The 16,209-nt window shown below is 29.5% G+C and overlaps 4 protein-coding genes across 5 annotated transcripts in view; 3 read left to right on the forward strand and 1 right to left on the reverse strand.

The window, feature by feature from the left end:
- Positions 1 to 25: 25 nt before the first annotated feature.
- LOC108580035 (acetyl-CoA acetyltransferase, mitochondrial) lies at positions 26 to 1,996 on the reverse strand. The gene is made up of 8 exons (XM_017943693.1): positions 1,979 to 1,996; positions 1,582 to 1,728; positions 1,392 to 1,506; positions 1,115 to 1,308; positions 725 to 1,015; positions 466 to 654; positions 211 to 368; positions 26 to 146 (listed from the first exon to the last, which is right to left on the reverse strand). The coding sequence occupies exons 1-8, from the start codon at positions 1,985 to 1,987 to the stop codon at positions 26 to 28; spliced, it is 1,224 nt and encodes a 407-aa protein (XP_017799182.1). The 5' UTR covers positions 1,988 to 1,996.
- Positions 1,997 to 2,608: 612 nt separating this feature from the next.
- On the forward strand, positions 2,609 to 4,768 carry LOC108579953 (putative inhibitor of apoptosis). Its single transcript, XM_017943591.1, has 7 exons — positions 2,609 to 3,094; positions 3,180 to 3,297; positions 3,373 to 3,570; positions 3,650 to 3,828; positions 3,899 to 4,134; positions 4,292 to 4,443; positions 4,570 to 4,768. The coding sequence occupies exons 1-7, from the start codon at positions 2,615 to 2,617 to the stop codon at positions 4,758 to 4,760; spliced, it is 1,554 nt and encodes a 517-aa protein (XP_017799080.1). The 5' UTR covers positions 2,609 to 2,614; the 3' UTR covers positions 4,761 to 4,768.
- A 721-nt stretch (positions 4,769 to 5,489) lies between these two features.
- LOC108579925 (baculoviral IAP repeat-containing protein 3) lies at positions 5,490 to 10,496 on the forward strand. Of its 2 annotated transcripts, none has more exons than XM_017943548.1 (3): positions 5,490 to 5,514; positions 8,840 to 9,709; positions 9,878 to 10,496. In XM_017943548.1, the coding sequence occupies exons 2-3, from the start codon at positions 8,870 to 8,872 to the stop codon at positions 10,241 to 10,243; spliced, it is 1,206 nt and encodes a 401-aa protein (XP_017799037.1). In that variant the 5' UTR covers positions 5,490 to 5,514; positions 8,840 to 8,869; the 3' UTR covers positions 10,244 to 10,496. The 2 variants fall into 2 exon arrangements, with proteins under 2 accessions (XP_017799037.1, XP_017799036.1); XM_017943547.1 differs by lacking the exon at positions 5,490 to 5,514 and adding an exon at positions 6,327 to 6,372.
- Positions 10,497 to 13,167: 2,671 nt separating this feature from the next.
- The window catches only part of LOC108580013 (protein SON), a 4,523-nt gene continuing 1,481 nt past the window's right edge, over positions 13,168 to 16,209 (forward strand). The window contains exons 1-9 of the mRNA XM_017943662.1: positions 13,168 to 13,609; positions 13,698 to 14,027; positions 14,176 to 14,866; positions 14,972 to 15,123; positions 15,195 to 15,340; positions 15,412 to 15,520; positions 15,597 to 15,751; positions 15,825 to 15,935; positions 16,017 to 16,130. Of these exons, the coding sequence (XP_017799151.1) occupies positions 13,291 to 13,609; positions 13,698 to 14,027; positions 14,176 to 14,866; positions 14,972 to 15,123; positions 15,195 to 15,340; positions 15,412 to 15,520; positions 15,597 to 15,751; positions 15,825 to 15,935; positions 16,017 to 16,130 (2,127 nt within the window). The 5' untranslated portion in view covers positions 13,168 to 13,290. The remainder of the gene's footprint in view (positions 13,610 to 13,697; positions 14,028 to 14,175; positions 14,867 to 14,971; positions 15,124 to 15,194; positions 15,341 to 15,411; positions 15,521 to 15,596; positions 15,752 to 15,824; positions 15,936 to 16,016; positions 16,131 to 16,209) is intronic.

The raw sequence follows: 16,209 nt of genomic DNA on the forward strand, positions 1-16,209 counted from the left end.
ATAAAAAGCTTCTTCTATCACAAACTTACAATTTTTCAATTAAAATTGAAGAAGACCCACCGCCGCCATTGCAAATAGATGCAACACCTTTTTGTCCAGCTTTTAAAGCATGTGCTAAATGTACCACAATGCGTGCTCCAGACATACTAAAATTTCAAATATTTACAATTTAAACGTTGTTCATGTTTGTAGAAACAATTGAATACTTACCCAATGGGATGACCAAGAGACACAGCTCCACCATGAACATTTACTTTGCTAGGATCAATTTCGAGTAATTTTTGATTTGCAACTACAACTACACTGAAAGCTTCGTTAATTTCCCATAGAGATATATCGTTCTTATTAACCCCAGCATTTTGTAATAACTGAAAGTTCATATACATCACATAATTGTTATAAGAATTTAATATAATTAAAATTTTACTAAACCCTGTACAAGTGTGCATATTGCAAGAAATTTACTTTAGGAATACCAAAAGATGGTGCTATAGGAAAATCAATGGGATCAGTTGCAGCATCCTGAAATGCGATAATTCGTGCTAAAGGTTTCAGATTCATTTTCTCAGCAACATTTGCAGTTGTCAAGATTAAAGCAGCAGCACCATCGTTTAAAGTAGATGCATTCCCAGCAGTTACTGTACCATTCTCCTTCTGTAACAAGTAAATGTAAATTATCACTTTGTATTTAAATTAAGAGCTTCTAATGAACTTTAAACTGTACCTGAAAAACTGTATTCAGTTTAGTAAATTTAGCAAAATTCACTTTCTTATACTCCTCATCTTCATTAAATATTACATCAGGATTGCCTTTTTTTTTAGGTACAGAAACAGAAACAAGTTCATCTTGAAATACATTATTCTCATATGCTGTAGCACTGCGTTTGTAACTGTTAATAGCATATTCATCTTGCTCATCGCGTGTAATTTGTAACTTTTTTGCAGTATTTTCTGCACAATTTCCCATATGAAATTTATTATAAACATCAGTCAAACCATCAAACACAATACCATCCTATTATAAATAATGTGAGACTTAATAAATTGCAATTAAATTCAAGGAGACATACAAAAGGATTCATTTTTCAAACAATATTAAAAACATTCATTATACCTCAAGTTTCATTCCACCATATTTAGTTTCTCCTCGTGAGAGATAAAATGGTACATTAGACATTGATTCCATACCACCAGCAAGAACAATCTCTTGCTGTCCACATTGTAGCAACTGAGAAGCAAGCATAATACTTTTCATGCCACTAGCACAAACTTTATTAATTGTTGTACATATTGTTGATACAGGGAGACCTAATTTAAAATTATTTCTTTTAGAAATTTTAATAATATTATGTAATATAATAAAAATAAAATAGCTCTATAAAAAAAAAAACCTGCAAATAATGTAGCTTGTCTTGCTGGTGCTTGACCCAAAGAAGCTTGACAAACATTTCCCATATATACTTCTGCAACTTTTTCCTTAGAAATTCCAGCACGTTCAATTGCTGCCTAATGGAATTATTAATTGTTACTTATATTTATAATTATTAATATTAGCTTAATATAGGTACAATTAATACTTACTTGTATAGCTACAGCTCCAAGTTTTGGTGCAGATAAGCTTGATAACCCACCAAGGAATGATCCTATCGGTGTTCTAGTTGCACTAACTATAACCACATCGTTTAATTTTACCTTACAGCTATATGATCTCAAAATGATCAGAGACATCTAAAAAAAAAAAAGAAAAAAAAAGCTAGACACTAATAAATGCATTATATAAAATAAATTATTTAATCAAATTTTTGTATAAAACAAGTATCGTAAAGTTGTATTTATTAAGATTTTATTTTAAAAAATAATAAAAATTATAAGAAGGAATTTAACAAAATTTTTTGAACTAGTTTTCTAAAATAATTTTAAGTTAGAAATTAATTTATTAACTACTTTTTGATAAACAAATTACTACCTAATAACTTACCTTGTTCATGTTCTTTAATACCGGCATTTTAAGATAGGAGATAGGAGATACCAACTTGTTGCAACTACTGTGTTAGAAAAGTAGTAATTAAAAATAAGTTCAGAACAATAAAAATCTATATTTTATCTATATAATATAATCTATACTTTAATCTCTCGTTCCAACTCATCACAATATTAAAGTCGAGGCATCCGGATTCAAATTCACAACTTTTTAGTTTACCAAATATAGCAAATGTAGTTAGACGTATATAATTTTCATGTTCTTTAAGTTGTATAAAGTGGACTTATTTTTTGTAAATTAATAGCCGTTTTATGTTGTTTTATAATTTTATTTGACCAAACACTGAATAAAATACAACCACCTTGAAAAAAGACGGTCCTGAAATATCGCGCACGCGTAGAAATACTTTTTATCTACATTTTCCTCGTCATTATTAGTCTATGAATTCTGTTGTGCTATGTGAATGATGGATATCATATCGAATTAGTATTTATTAATTTATAATAATGAAGCTTGCAACGCAGAATATGATAATCATGTATTCTATATCGTAAATGAAACATATAACTTTATTAACATTTGGTTAATTTAATCTATTCACAAAATTGAGATAGACGTAGACGAATTTCTAAAATGAATATTGAAGAAAATAGACTAAAAACTTTCTCGGATTGGCCAGCAAATGCACCAGTTGATGCTGCTCGAATAGCAAAAGCAGGATTTTACTATAGTGGATGTGCTCTAGAAGTACAGTGTTTTTTATGTGGTGTCAAGATTTCCGATTGGAATTATGGCGATCGAGCAATAGTTCGCCATCAATTAGCTGAACCTGGTTGTCCTTTTGTTCAAAATCCTTCTAGTACTTGCAATGTACCATTGATACCAATATCTACTAATAATTCTGGATTAGCATCATCATCGACGGAAACATTAGAAGAACATAATATAAATGAACGTCAATCTATAAGTTCTTACCAGAGCAAAGAATCTGAAAACAAATATAGGACTACATCACAAAGACTACAAACCTTTACTAATTGGCCAGTTACTTTAATTGTATCACCTAAAAAGCTTGCTAGGGCTGGATTCTATTATCTTCAACATGATGATGAAGTACTGAATTAAAAAGAAATACAAATCTTTTGTAATAATAATAATTATACAATATATCAATGTAATTTTGTTTATGTACTTATAGGTGAAATGTGCATATTGTGGGGGTATTCTAATGAACTGGAAATCTGATGATAATCCAGATAAAGCACATAGAGAAAATTTTCCTCATTGTGATTTCTATGTTCGTCAGGATGAGGATGGTATTTATTTACATATAAAAAGGACTTCTTGTTTTCTGTAAACAGATTATTTCATTTTAGTTTTCTTCTCTTCAGATAATTTATGTTTAACCAATGTAAAATTAATGCCTGGTACAATATCAAGCATCTCAGAATTAGGAATACAGACACATAAAACTCCTAAAAATCCAGATTATGCAGCATATAGAGGAAGATTACGTACTTTTAGTGGTTGGCCAGAAAACCTTAAACAAACTCCAGAGATGTTAGCTAGTGCAGGGTTCTACTATAATGGTAAACATTTTACTGAATAAAGATGTGATAATTATAAATAGCATTAAGCAATGGTACCAAAACATCAAAATTATAATAGGTTATGGTGATCATGTTAGATGTTTTCATTGTGATGGTGGTTTACGAAATTGGGAAGCAACAGATGATGCATGGACTGAACATGCAAGATGGTTTCCCAAATGTGAATTTGTGAATCTTGTAAGAGGACAAGAATTTATCAAACAGTGTGTTAACAGTAGACCACCTTTAGATGAATCAGTAAGTATTATATGGTTAAACTTATATCACATGTTTTGGAAATTTTAAATTACATTTCATGTTTATACAGATTTTTGAAATGCCACCTGTTTCCCCAACTTCAGCTTCATCACCTGCATTAGAAATTACAGAAACAACCTTGGGAAGCTTATTAGAGAGTCTACCAGCAATAGTAATGTTTTGTACATTTATTTGTTTATTTCTAATAAAAAAAGCGTTAAAAAAACGAATGTTGCAAGTAGGAATTCCATATGCAAATTCTTTTGACCTCATAAAAGACATTCTTCATGATCAAGAATTGACTAGGTTTGTTATAAATAAAATTATAAATTAAAATGAGAATTGATATAACAGGTACTAACAGAGTGTATCTTTTGTTTTATAGACAGAATCAAACAAATGAATCACCTTCTTCAGAATTAACTACCTCATTAAATGAAGCGGTTAAGGATCAAACAGACAGAAGTAATAGTAGTAGCAATAGTATGGAACAATGTAATGATATTGAAGCAAATGAAAATGAAACATATTCAAATGAAAAGGAAATCTCTACAACATTCAATAAGAAAAGCAGTACTGTTGATAAAAAGGCAAATGTTAATGTTAAAGAAACTGGTAAATGAATGGTATAATTAGTATATTGACAGTAAAATAAAATCTAATAGTAATATAATAGCAACATAAAATATATATTAATAGGATCAATTTTAATGAAAACTACTCTTTATTATACTTTTTCAGCATCTTTGGAAGAAGAAAATAGAAGATTAAAGGAAGCTCGTTTATGTAAAATTTGCATGGATCGAGAAGTAGCTATTGTATTTTTACCTTGTGGACACTTAGCAACTTGTATTTATTGTGCTCCATCTCTTACATATTGCCCAATGTGTCGGCAAGAAATTCTAGCGACCATTCGTACCTTTCTATCATAAATCAAACTACAGGGTATTAATTAGTAAATATATTGCTAACTTTATTTATAGAAGTTTAATAATTTAAAACATAGAAATGTGTAATATGTGCAAAAATATATTTTCTGTATATTTTTTTAAAGTAACAAGTATTATTGCCTATATATAATTTTATCTTGTTAAACTGAAAGAACATATCAAGCAAAAGGTAAACAAATAATTTATATACTAATAGCATAGTTTCTACCAAATAATAGATTGTGTTACTAATGATTATAGTAGTTAATGAATATGTAATATTATATGTCTATCTGAACCAATAAAATTTTGTATCTCCATGTTCAAAAAATACCGATCTTAATTGCTGCATGAATTTAACGTTATCACATAAATTGATAACTTTGTGCATAGAAAATTGTCGTTTACATAGTCGCAATCTTATATTAATAATATTAAACATAATCTTTTAATTTCGGTTTTAAATATAATGCAGTATATAAATACATTATCAACTGATGGAACAAATATAATTTATATTTGATCAAAACTGATAATTAACTCGCAATTTACCAAGAATCATTGACCCAAGGAAATTTGTATAATTAGTAATATTTCTAAATAATCTTTGTTAGTACATTTTCTATATAATTCAAAATTAAGATAAGCTATCTCAAAAAAATACACTTGATCTGATATCTAAGGCTATCAATAATACTGTCTGTAGCTCATGTGTGCTCAGTTCAGAAAGCTGATATTAACTGTAGATTTCTAGAAGGTAAGTGTAAATTAATTATACCTTATAATAGCTTGTAATAATTTTGTACTAAACAATATATTTTTAAAAATATTCAATATTAATTCTTGATACAGTAAAATTATTATATACAATAATTAGTTTATGCCAATGTATTTTATTGTCTTTTTCATCATTTAACATATTCCTTTTATGTACAACAATGACTTTTTTGACTGACTCATTGTTGGTTTGACAAGTAATAACCAAGATTATTCTAAGAATTGATTGCATTTATTCAAATGTACTAGATAAATAAAATCCAATCGCAAAATAGATCACGAATGTTACAATTTTTTATTAGAAAAACATTCTGTTTGAAAGAAATCAATTATGTACCAAATTTTCTGCATACGAAAATTAGGTATATTATACATATATTGTTTAGATCGAAATATTTAAAGCTGTCATTTTTATTCCTTTTTTTATGTATTCTATTTTTATTCTAAAGGAAGTTCGTTTTAATGCAAAAGCATTCTACATATATGTATATGTACGTAAATACGTATATATGAATAAAAATCATGAAAATGTTCAAATGCAAGTGAAGTAACTCGAAACATAAATATATAAAATAAAAGATATTGATTTGTCAATTTGTTATTTTTAATAAAGATTTCTAAGAAATTTGCGCATTAAATTGCACGTGTAACTAAAAACATAGAAAGAGAACGCAGTAGATTGGTTGCGGGCTTTACAGTCTTAATGATATTACGCTATGGTTGGGTCGAGTAGAGTGGGGACTATTCCGGCTACTTTGGAACGCCATTGCTGTCTTCCAAGGGACAGAATACCGAACTCGTAACCAGTTCAGGCGTTTCTCGTTTGTGATCTTTTCAGGTATTGCTCAATATATCTTTTTCATAAGAATGTAACTTCAATCCTATAAATTGTGCGTGTTATAAACTTATTCTTCGACTCAGTAATTGAATTGTTAGTGAAAGGAAAACAGGCTGGTTCATTTTTTTAAATTATTCGAGTAGTGTTTGATTAAACAAAACAGATAAGATTGTATTTAAAAGAAATATATATATAATAACAAAATACTTGATATAGAAAGGTTATTATAAGTGCGCGTGAATTTATCAACTAACGCAAGAGATAATCGTCAGATAGTAAAGCGAGAACAAAGTGCGTGTGTGTCACGGACTTCACAGTTATCCTGAAATCGGTATGTCCGTAATACGTTCTTGTTTCACTATACTAAAGGCAAAACGTATTGGCTGGTCAAGGGCATTTCTGTCGGTACTTTTAAAAGTTTACAAACCACTTCTGAAATCTCGGGCGTATCTATCACTATAACATAATCTTTGTCCTTTTTCTTGTGGCAATACCCTCTTCCCGTATTTTCTTTTACAATAGCATAGGCATGTAAAACGGTGCGATGAGAAATAATTTATGTGTGTCCATATGCAAGTGCCGTCGTTGTTCAAGGCACGTAACTTAGGGCAGAGCATTGAAAGATCGTAGGCGATAACTACAAGTCTTGGAATGGCATAGCGGGTATATCCCTCAAAGTCTGACCAAATAATACATTTAGCCTCCAGTATAACCACGCGAACGCAGTATTTCATTTTAAGAAAAATTTAGCTAGAAACGTTATTAGCTTGCAACTAAAATAAAACCTTTAAATGATCTTATGAATCAGAAATATTGAAATTGTACCCTTTAATTAGCTATTTTAAATAAAAATAACACTTGAATAATACAGAAATAGAATAATTTATACAATGGGCGTATTTCTTAAAGACATACTGTTTCATTACTACCTCAAAGATGTGACAAGTTATGTTTGCTTCTTGAATCGCATCTTCCTCGCATTCCAACTTGCGTTGTTCCCCTTCCCTACTCTTGCTTACGCTGTTGCCAGACGTCACAAATGAAACAGATGTGAAAGTTCAAAGCCTAACTTAAGATTCCATTCTGCGACTAAATCAACGAAAATACAATTTTTTCCCCCTTTTCTTTCACTTTCTTTTGAAAAATATTTCCTTCATTTTGGAAATAACATTTAGAAATAAATAAATAAGGTTACATTTTTAATTTATCGTCATATCACAAAAATCATATTTAATTAAATAAAAAAGTTACATGTTACAAAGCACAAATTTCGAAAAAAATCTTATCGGAATAAAACAATATTCTGTTGAGAAAAATGTATTAAAGTTAAGTAAGTTGGTGAGGTTTGATTCTCTGAATCTTATGTGATGTTTCAATACTTTTAGAATTTTTACTATATTTGTAACTATAACCGCATTTAATACAAGTAGACTATTAGACAAGTATGCGATCCGAAAAGGGGAAGAAAAGGAGCCACTGTAGATTTCCAATACAGAGTTGTAATAAACCGGTTTAGCGTCCTGTATAAATTGAGCTTTTGCAGTTTTATCAAAATATTCTTACCAGACTAAAACCTTTCGCATATGCTTGTAGATTCATGGACTTTAATGGCTTTTACTTTATAAATTAATCAGTGTATATTGTTACGATGTACAGTTACATATACCGTATATTTACTATAACATTTAAAATTTTATTTGAAAATTATAAATTGGAACAAGAAATTGCTTAGATACATGCAACTTTGTAATAAGTTTATAAAATCATTGAGGTAAAATTATTTAAGAAAAGTATAAGTTGCTACGCCCTTGTTCATGCATTTCATTCCCATGAGTATACAGCGGTGTAATGCAACAAGAGAAGTTCAAATACGGGCCATACAAGCGGCAACGTTGCACAGGGCGGTGAACAGTATGAGTGTGTATTACAGCTGCAACTTTACGTGTGTTGGACTCTAAGCATCAAGAGAGAAATCAAGTTTGTTCTCGGAAGTCTCGTTTGTGTGCGATACGTAGGCTGCGTCATTTCAACGTTATGTACTGTGAAAAGTCCATGAGACTTCGTCATTCACGAATCATAACGGCATTGCAATCACCTAGCGAGTTTAATCTTTAGAGTCTCTCTCCCTCCATCCTCTGTCTCTCCTTCTTCCTTCCCCTCCCATCTTCCTTCTTTTTTATCGGATACGTGTCGTATACAACATACACAATGTTCCATAAATGTGCAACGCTATGTTACTCCGCGTAGCATTTTTTTATACATACATGTTCCATATGTTCTATAGTTGTAACATATTAAATTGACATTAAATTTTATTAATTTTTAATAAAGTGGTGTTACACAACTGTAAGAGTTACTTAACTTGCAAAGGAAATACTGATTATAAACGAACAGTGCTTTGATGAAAGTAATATAATTAAAGTCATGAAGTACCTCATTTAATAATTTTTGCATTTTTTTGTAACAGATTTAAAGATTGAAAAATAACTCAAATAAGATGACTGATATTATCAAGCACAGAGAGTTAACAAGTGATTCAAATTTTAAAACTTCGACAAATTCACCGTTAATATCACGAATTTCTGTAACATCTCATGTATCAAGGGATGAAGTGGATAATGTTGATTATCACTTTGAAGCAACTAGACTCCAAAGTTTTCAAAACTGGCCTATATCATATGTGGAACCTGCGAAACTTGCAGCTGCAGGATTTTACTACACAGGTGAAGGTGATAAAGTAAGATGTTTTGAATGTCAAATAGAGATATGTCAGTGGGAAGAAGGTGATGTTCCAATGATTGACCATCAACGTTGGTCGGCAAGGTGTAGATTTATTCGAATGATGAACTGTGGTAATGTACCAATTGGAGTAGATCCTAATACAGTTTTACCACCAAGACCAAGAGGGGTAGATGTATGTAGTCCATATGGCATAGAGTACCGATCTACATCTGGTCCTGATAACCAGAATTTTTCAACAGAATTACAATTACCAAGCACTGCTAAACTTAGTTGTTTAGGCCTGGGAAGGCCTAAAGGGCCAGTACATCCTGAATATGCTAGCTATGATGCTAGACTGCATACATTTGAAACATGGCCAAAGTCTATGCCACATACAAAAGAACAGTTGGCAGATGCAGGTTTCTATTATACTGGAAAAGGTGATCAAACTTTGTGTTATCATTGTGGAGGTGGTTTGAAAGATTGGGAACCAGAAGATGATCCTTGGGAGCAACATGCAAAATGGTTTTCTAAGTGTTATTATCTACTAATGGTTCAAGGTCTAGATTATGTAAATAAAATAACAGGCCAGCATATATCCCCACCTTCTAAAGAAGTAAGTATATGAGCTTAATATTCTGTGTTATATGCACAATTATACTAGAGGTCAAATTTCAAAAGATGTTGTCAGCTACTATCTTTTAACACTTCACCTTAAGCTACTAGATTTGGTCTCTAGTACAATAGTTAAGTAACATACTTATCTACTTTATTCTTATTTCAGGAAACAATGCAGATGAATTTACCCAGTTTTATTAAGAAGGTACAACCTACAAGTATAGAAGCAGATAAAATGGAAGAAGCAAGAAGCAAACCTGGATCAAGTTCTCAAGATAGTGGGATAGAGAGTATTGGAAATAATACAGAATCTGTAAATGGAAGTGCAGAAGATTTATCAAATACAAAGGCACAGAGTAATAAACCTACAGATGATGCAAGGATGTGTAAAATTTGTTACAATGGAGAATTAGGAGTGGTATTTTTACCATGTGGACATATAGTTGCTTGCGTTAAATGTGCTCCTGGCATGACATCTTGTGCAGTATGCAGAGAACCTGTTACGATGACCGTACGAGCTTTCTTATCATAGTATTCCATAGCTTGTGATATTTAGTTTTCCGTATGTTTTCTGTTATGGTGTTCTGCACACGATCATCCATGACTGGTAGCGATAATGTATCGCGAACTGCACTAAATGACATGACTCATGTAGCATACCAGTCTGCGGGTACAAGCTATAAAAATTCTGTTGTAGGTTTTAAAAATTTTGTGTGATATTCATATTACAAGTACATGAAGAAAGAAAATAAGGTTTATGCTAATACAAGTCATAGTAATCAGTATATCAGAAATAAAGAATTTTCTTGGTATTCTAAAATTTGTCCATGAATGTTAAGTATCAAAATAAACAATATAAATACATTAAGTATTTTTTATAAATTACATAACATATCACGAGTAGAGGAGTCATGAGATAGTTGCTCATACTGGTCTTCAATAATAAATTTTTCAGATGAATTTTGTCTGAAACTTAATGTAAGCTGTACCTGCAACTGAATGTTGCTATTTGCACATTCATAAGTTACGTTGTCCCTATTATTGTATCATTCCAAACGACAACAAAATACGTGTGCTTGACACAGTACAAATAGCAACAAAACATGATGTCTAGTCATTAATATTACATAATGACAAACAGAGTAAAAATTAACAACTATAACTTATAAAAATTTAATGAAACAATTCATTTTATTTTATTATAGTGCTAATAAAATTAATGTCTACTCCGGTACCCTAGTTTAGTTATGTCTGATATTATTAATCTGTAATATACATTAATGTATCTTGTTATAAAATAATATTAAATGTCTATGAAATATATCTTTTAAGATATGTGTGCAGAGGTAATTGAATACATCTATCTTATAACAACATTGAAATGTATGATTCGACTTAACTAATCTAGGGTATAATAACTACATGTTTCACTTAATAAAAATCTTTAGCACTCTTATGCTCAAAAAACTTGTTTATATTACAAAACATGATGTGTACATTGTGTATACATTAAGATCAAAAGTAAAGAAAAATTGTTTGTTCTAATACATGCAGAGAAAAAATAAAAATAATAGGTACTCACATTCAATGAATAAATAATGCTGGAATTTTTCTAAGCACTTGCTTTTGGCTATGATTAGCATTATTGTACATTATCTTAATGAAAAAATGGAATACGATAATTGAGCTCTTTCGTTTAATTTTATTTATGCAATTCAGTACGTCTTAAATTATATAAATATTAAACAATAATTTTATCAGATTTCAATTTGAACATTTAATTCTGCTTTTAAATGATTTCAATAAAAAATTCTGGTGGTTAATTAAGATTTCTAATCTTTTATTGAGTATTAAAATTATCGGCACATTATTTCACATTATTGGCGAATCTGCATATGCATATATAAGAAAATTCTTTCTCAATGTGTATCATGACTGAAAAATATATAACGTGTATAGTACATAACTTCAAAAAGTATTTGATGTAGGGCTAAAGGGTTTAGAAGTTAGTAAAGTAGGGTGTATAACACATTGTGATTTTGCCTTTTTGCCAGTTAATATGTTTATAAATGATTGAAATATTACGTTAACTTGTCTGTTGAGACATAAGTTTATCAGAAATAGTATAGAATTTTAATGGAGAATATAGGATCACAAATATATTACCAATTTATGCAATGAATCTACATGCAATTATAGTATTTACTTCCACTTAAATTTCCAGTTTATTTGTCAAATGAAAGAAATAATTTAATTGAATGTTAACAAATACTAAAAATTAGCTTTTGTAAAAAATTATTTCTTTATTTAAAAATACAATTATTAATAAAATTCGTTTATTTCATGAAAATCATTAATCATGTAAAATTACTAAACTTCACGTAATTTTGCATTGCGTCTAAAATAATTTACACATTTTCATTATTAGTTATTTATTGCAATTTCTTGTACATTTTTAGTGCATTCTCAATATATAGAATGTCTCGTTGTATGTAGGAAATACAGCACGAGTGTATTCAGTACACTAAAATAACAAAGAAAATGTATATAAACATATGCTCGATACGACCTTATTTTTGAATTACAGCTTGTTTTGTGTTGTAACAATTTTTTTCATAAATAGACAGATACAATATCATTGGATATTGATCTACTGTTTTTATAAGCACGAAGAAGATAATATCGGGTATACGCTTATATGAACTTTTTTTTCTTATTTTAACATGCTGAATCTACCCCTGCTGTACTTGTTACATATAACGAGACACCCTGTATATAGGTTTTGCCTAATTTTTTCGTTGCCTCTTTAATTCGCTGTTGTACATACATTTATGTATCCTATAAAAATTCAATACACTATATAATCTTTTGTAATGATGAGATATAATAAAAAAGTGCATTATCTTTATTATTACCTTGAAATGAATGTTAATAACGTTGTTCTTCTTCAATCAAACCTTTTGTGATAAATCATTAATCTTTAATAATACTTTTAATATAAATATTCTTTCAAACAATTAATTTCATAAAAAGTAATATTTGCCATTCAAAATGTATAGAAATGATTACAATAGAAATTTAAATTGGTAATTCTAATTTTATGTTTACATAACAAAACTCAAATCGTTAAATTAGACAATTTCCAAAATTGACTTTTATGGTCAAGTAACTATTTAAAGTTTCTGACGTTATGCTGTTACTTTAAATGTACATATTGTATTTTTATGTGCTTATATTTATTTAATATCTTCGTAATACAACATTTCCAATATTCAAAACAAAACTGTTACTGTATGATACATTATGTACATAATAATTATTCTTAAATTTCTAGTATATTATATACTAAGTTTACAGATACTTTTGTTGGATTATACATAAATACAACGAATTAAATATTTTGTGTACAATTTTAGCAAGAGAGATGTCGCTGATTTCAAATACTAGAATGGCGACTGATAGTTCAATACGATAGTATGACACGATAGAATGTAATGGATATTAATATCTTAAATCGGCAAAAGTTTTAACTTAATATTTTTGTTTTCTGTAATTTATTAAAATGAATAAGTATCAGTAATGGGAGACTTGTTTGATATTGCAAATCTAATTACAACTGTCGGTGTTGATAGAATAAAAATTAAGCCGGAACCTGGATTACCAGAAAAATCATCAAATGAGATATTAACAGAATTGTTTAGCACATTTGATGCTGAAGAGGAAATAGCATCATCGGAGAATACTGATCAACAAGTTCCGAATGCCAATATTAAAGTTGAAAAGTCTAATAAATCTCAGGTTAAGAAAAAAAAGGCTAAAAAGAAACATAAACATAAGGACAAAAAGCATAAAAAAAAGTCAAAACGAAATTCTTCTGAAAGTAATAGTGATCTTGAAAGTAATAGCAAAATATTGTTAATAACTAAAACTGTAGGTAAGTGTGTATATTATCTATAATTAAACATAATCTGTTTTTGTAAAAGTAGATATTAAAAAGAAGAAAAAACATAAAAAGAAAGCAAAGCGAAAACATGAAAATGAGTCAAGTCGGTCATCAGATTCAGATGAGCCCAAAAATAAAATGGTGAAACTTGATGGAATATGTAGCAGTGTAAAAAAGAAAAGTTATAATAAAAATAATGGACCTGAGAAAAAAAATATGGACACGGTAGAAAATTTTGACAAGTTACTGATAAGTAAAAAAAATGCAGAATTAGAAAATACCTTTGCAGAAGAACCAGATAGCCCTCAATTGCCACCTATTTCAAAGAAAAATCAAGATGAACTTGAAGAACAATTAATACTTAAAATTCTTGGTTTGTAGTAATTATGTTAATAATAATTTTGAGAAATATTTTTGCCTTAAATAACTTTTTCTTCTTTAAGTTTTATTGTATATGAAAATTTATCATTAAATTCATCAACATCTATAGTGTTACTCTACTATCTTTATTTCATATATAGAAAAACCAAAGCAAGCACTTCAAGGCAAAATATTAATAAAAGATCTTAAGAACAGTACAGTTTATAATGATACAGTAAAAGAAATTGAAAACAAGGAAAAGGAAAAGGCAGCTCGAATGGAAGATGGTGAATTATCTGATAGTAGTACAGATAATAGAACACCTACATTAAGTCCTAGTCCAATACATTGCACTTCCTTCAGATCACCAACCTTAAGTCCAACTTTGGAAAAGGTAGAAAATAGAATACTGAGTCCTTCAAAAGGAGAAATAACAGCAAGGAATGACTTAAGATTAATTTTGAGAGAAAGAGAGAAGAAGAGATTAGGAGATGTGGACAAAAGGATGGATGGCTTAGAAAAATCAAAATTGTATATGGATAATGTATATAAAGAAAAAGCATATAATTATAACAGTAAAATTGCAACAAGCAAAGATACTAAACACAGTAACAATTGCCATTCACAAGAAAGGAAAAGATCTGAATCTCGTACACGTACTAATTTACGTAGAAGTAGAAGCAGAGGAGGAGATAAACGAAGAGACAAAAGTAAAGACAGATACAATAAAAGTCGAAGCAGCGATAGACGAGAATCTTTAAAATGTAAAGAACGACGGAGACACAGAAGTCGTAGTGATGATAGAAACAGAGATAAGTATATTCGAGGACGAAGTAGAAGTAGAGAACGGAAGTTAGTATTAATTCTTTATTAGTATGTTTAAAAATATTTCAACATATTGACATATAATTACATATTGAATTGATTAATAAATATTGAATTTGTATACTTTATAAGGGAACGGATAGAAATTGATAAAAAAAAATTATTGGAAATAGCAAGAAGGAATGCAATAAATATGATTAAGCAAGGAACATTACCATTAGTGCAACAGGATAAAGCTATTGCTGCAATTCAAGCTGGTGGGAAAACAGTTGATGAACTCACAGGTATATACTATGGTTTCCAATATAAAAATATGGTTTTTCAATAATGTGAAAAATATACTTTCTTATCTCAGACTTTTGCAAATCATTATCAAAATCTGAAGCATTAGGAGAACTTTCTAGTATTTCTTCAGAAGAAGATGGAAGTGAATCTGAAAAAGGATTCCATCATCCTTTTCTTCTTAAAGGACGTCCTAGTTCTATTATAATGAATATTAGGGTACGTTTAATAAAATTAATATGATATAAATATTAATAGTTCATTTATATGAAATTGTTGTAACATTTTAGGATGCAAAACAGTTACCCACTAAAACATTCCAAGAAAAAACTGTAGAATCATCAAATCAATTACGTTTACAGTTTCCTGTATCAAGTGGTCAACATCATAGAAAAAGCGGTAAAATTTTCATTACTATAGTCGATGTGTTTATTGACTCATTGACTTAATTATTCATAAATTTTCCTTAATTTAGAAAGTGAATGGATACCAGTTACCCCAAAGAAACCGGAACCAAAAAAGCAATTTATACCTCCTTCCAGTTCAGTTGAACCTCTTGCTGTAATACCTACAACTACTTCTATATATCCGACACAATCCACAGTTTTCTCTCATCCAATAGCAACAGAGGTATATAGAGGAAATGACTCTTTTCAATTGATCTAAAGATGTACTTGCATTTACATTACTGTTTTATTTACAGCCAATAGATATTGGTTCAATAGTATCTCAAAGATTAGCAGCAATGAGAAAATTAAGGGAAAATCCAAATGATATATGTGCTCAAAATGAAATGTACAGAGCACAGAATGAGGTATTATTATGTACAATTACAAATGTACTGTATTAATACTGGTATTTATTTGTAGTTAACATATTGTATATTTAATGACAGATGAAAACTTGGGCTGAAAGTAAACAAATGCCAGGTCAGTTTACTGGCAGTACAGGAGCTAAAGTACTCTCACCTGCAGAACTTACTTCAGGTTATCAAGCCTGGGCTCGTAAGGTAACAGTATTATTTGCAAGATAATTATATCTTACTGTTTGTCGTTCTATATTTATTTAATTATTGAAATTTGTTTTAA

This window comes from Habropoda laboriosa, unplaced genomic scaffold, assembly GCF_001263275.1.
Source record: "Habropoda laboriosa isolate 0110345459 unplaced genomic scaffold, ASM126327v1 scaffold2, whole genome shotgun sequence".
Taxonomy (NCBI): domain Eukaryota; kingdom Metazoa; phylum Arthropoda; class Insecta; order Hymenoptera; family Apidae; genus Habropoda; species Habropoda laboriosa.

Coding starts and splice junctions, on each gene's coding strand:
- LOC108580035 (XM_017943693.1), bottom strand. Junction 1,507..1,581: donor TTGGAGCTGTAGCTATACAA/GTAAGTATTAAT, acceptor TAATTCCATTAG/GCAGCAATTGAACGTGCTGG. Junction 369..465: donor CATCTTTTGGTATTCCTAAA/GTAAATTTCTTG, acceptor ATGAACTTTCAG/TTATTACAAAATGCTGGGGT.
- LOC108579953 (XM_017943591.1), top strand. CDS start 2,615: ATGAATATTGAAGAAAATAGACTAAAAACTTTCTCGGATTGGCCAGCA. Junction 3,095..3,179: donor ATCTTCAACATGATGATGAA/GTACTGAATTAA, acceptor ATGTACTTATAG/GTGAAATGTGCATATTGTGG. Junction 3,829..3,898: donor GACCACCTTTAGATGAATCA/GTAAGTATTATA, acceptor ATGTTTATACAG/ATTTTTGAAATGCCACCTGT.
- LOC108579925 (XM_017943548.1), top strand. CDS start 8,870: ATGACTGATATTATCAAGCACAGAGAGTTAACAAGTGATTCAAATTTT. Junction 9,710..9,877: donor TATCCCCACCTTCTAAAGAA/GTAAGTATATGA, acceptor TTCTTATTTCAG/GAAACAATGCAGATGAATTT.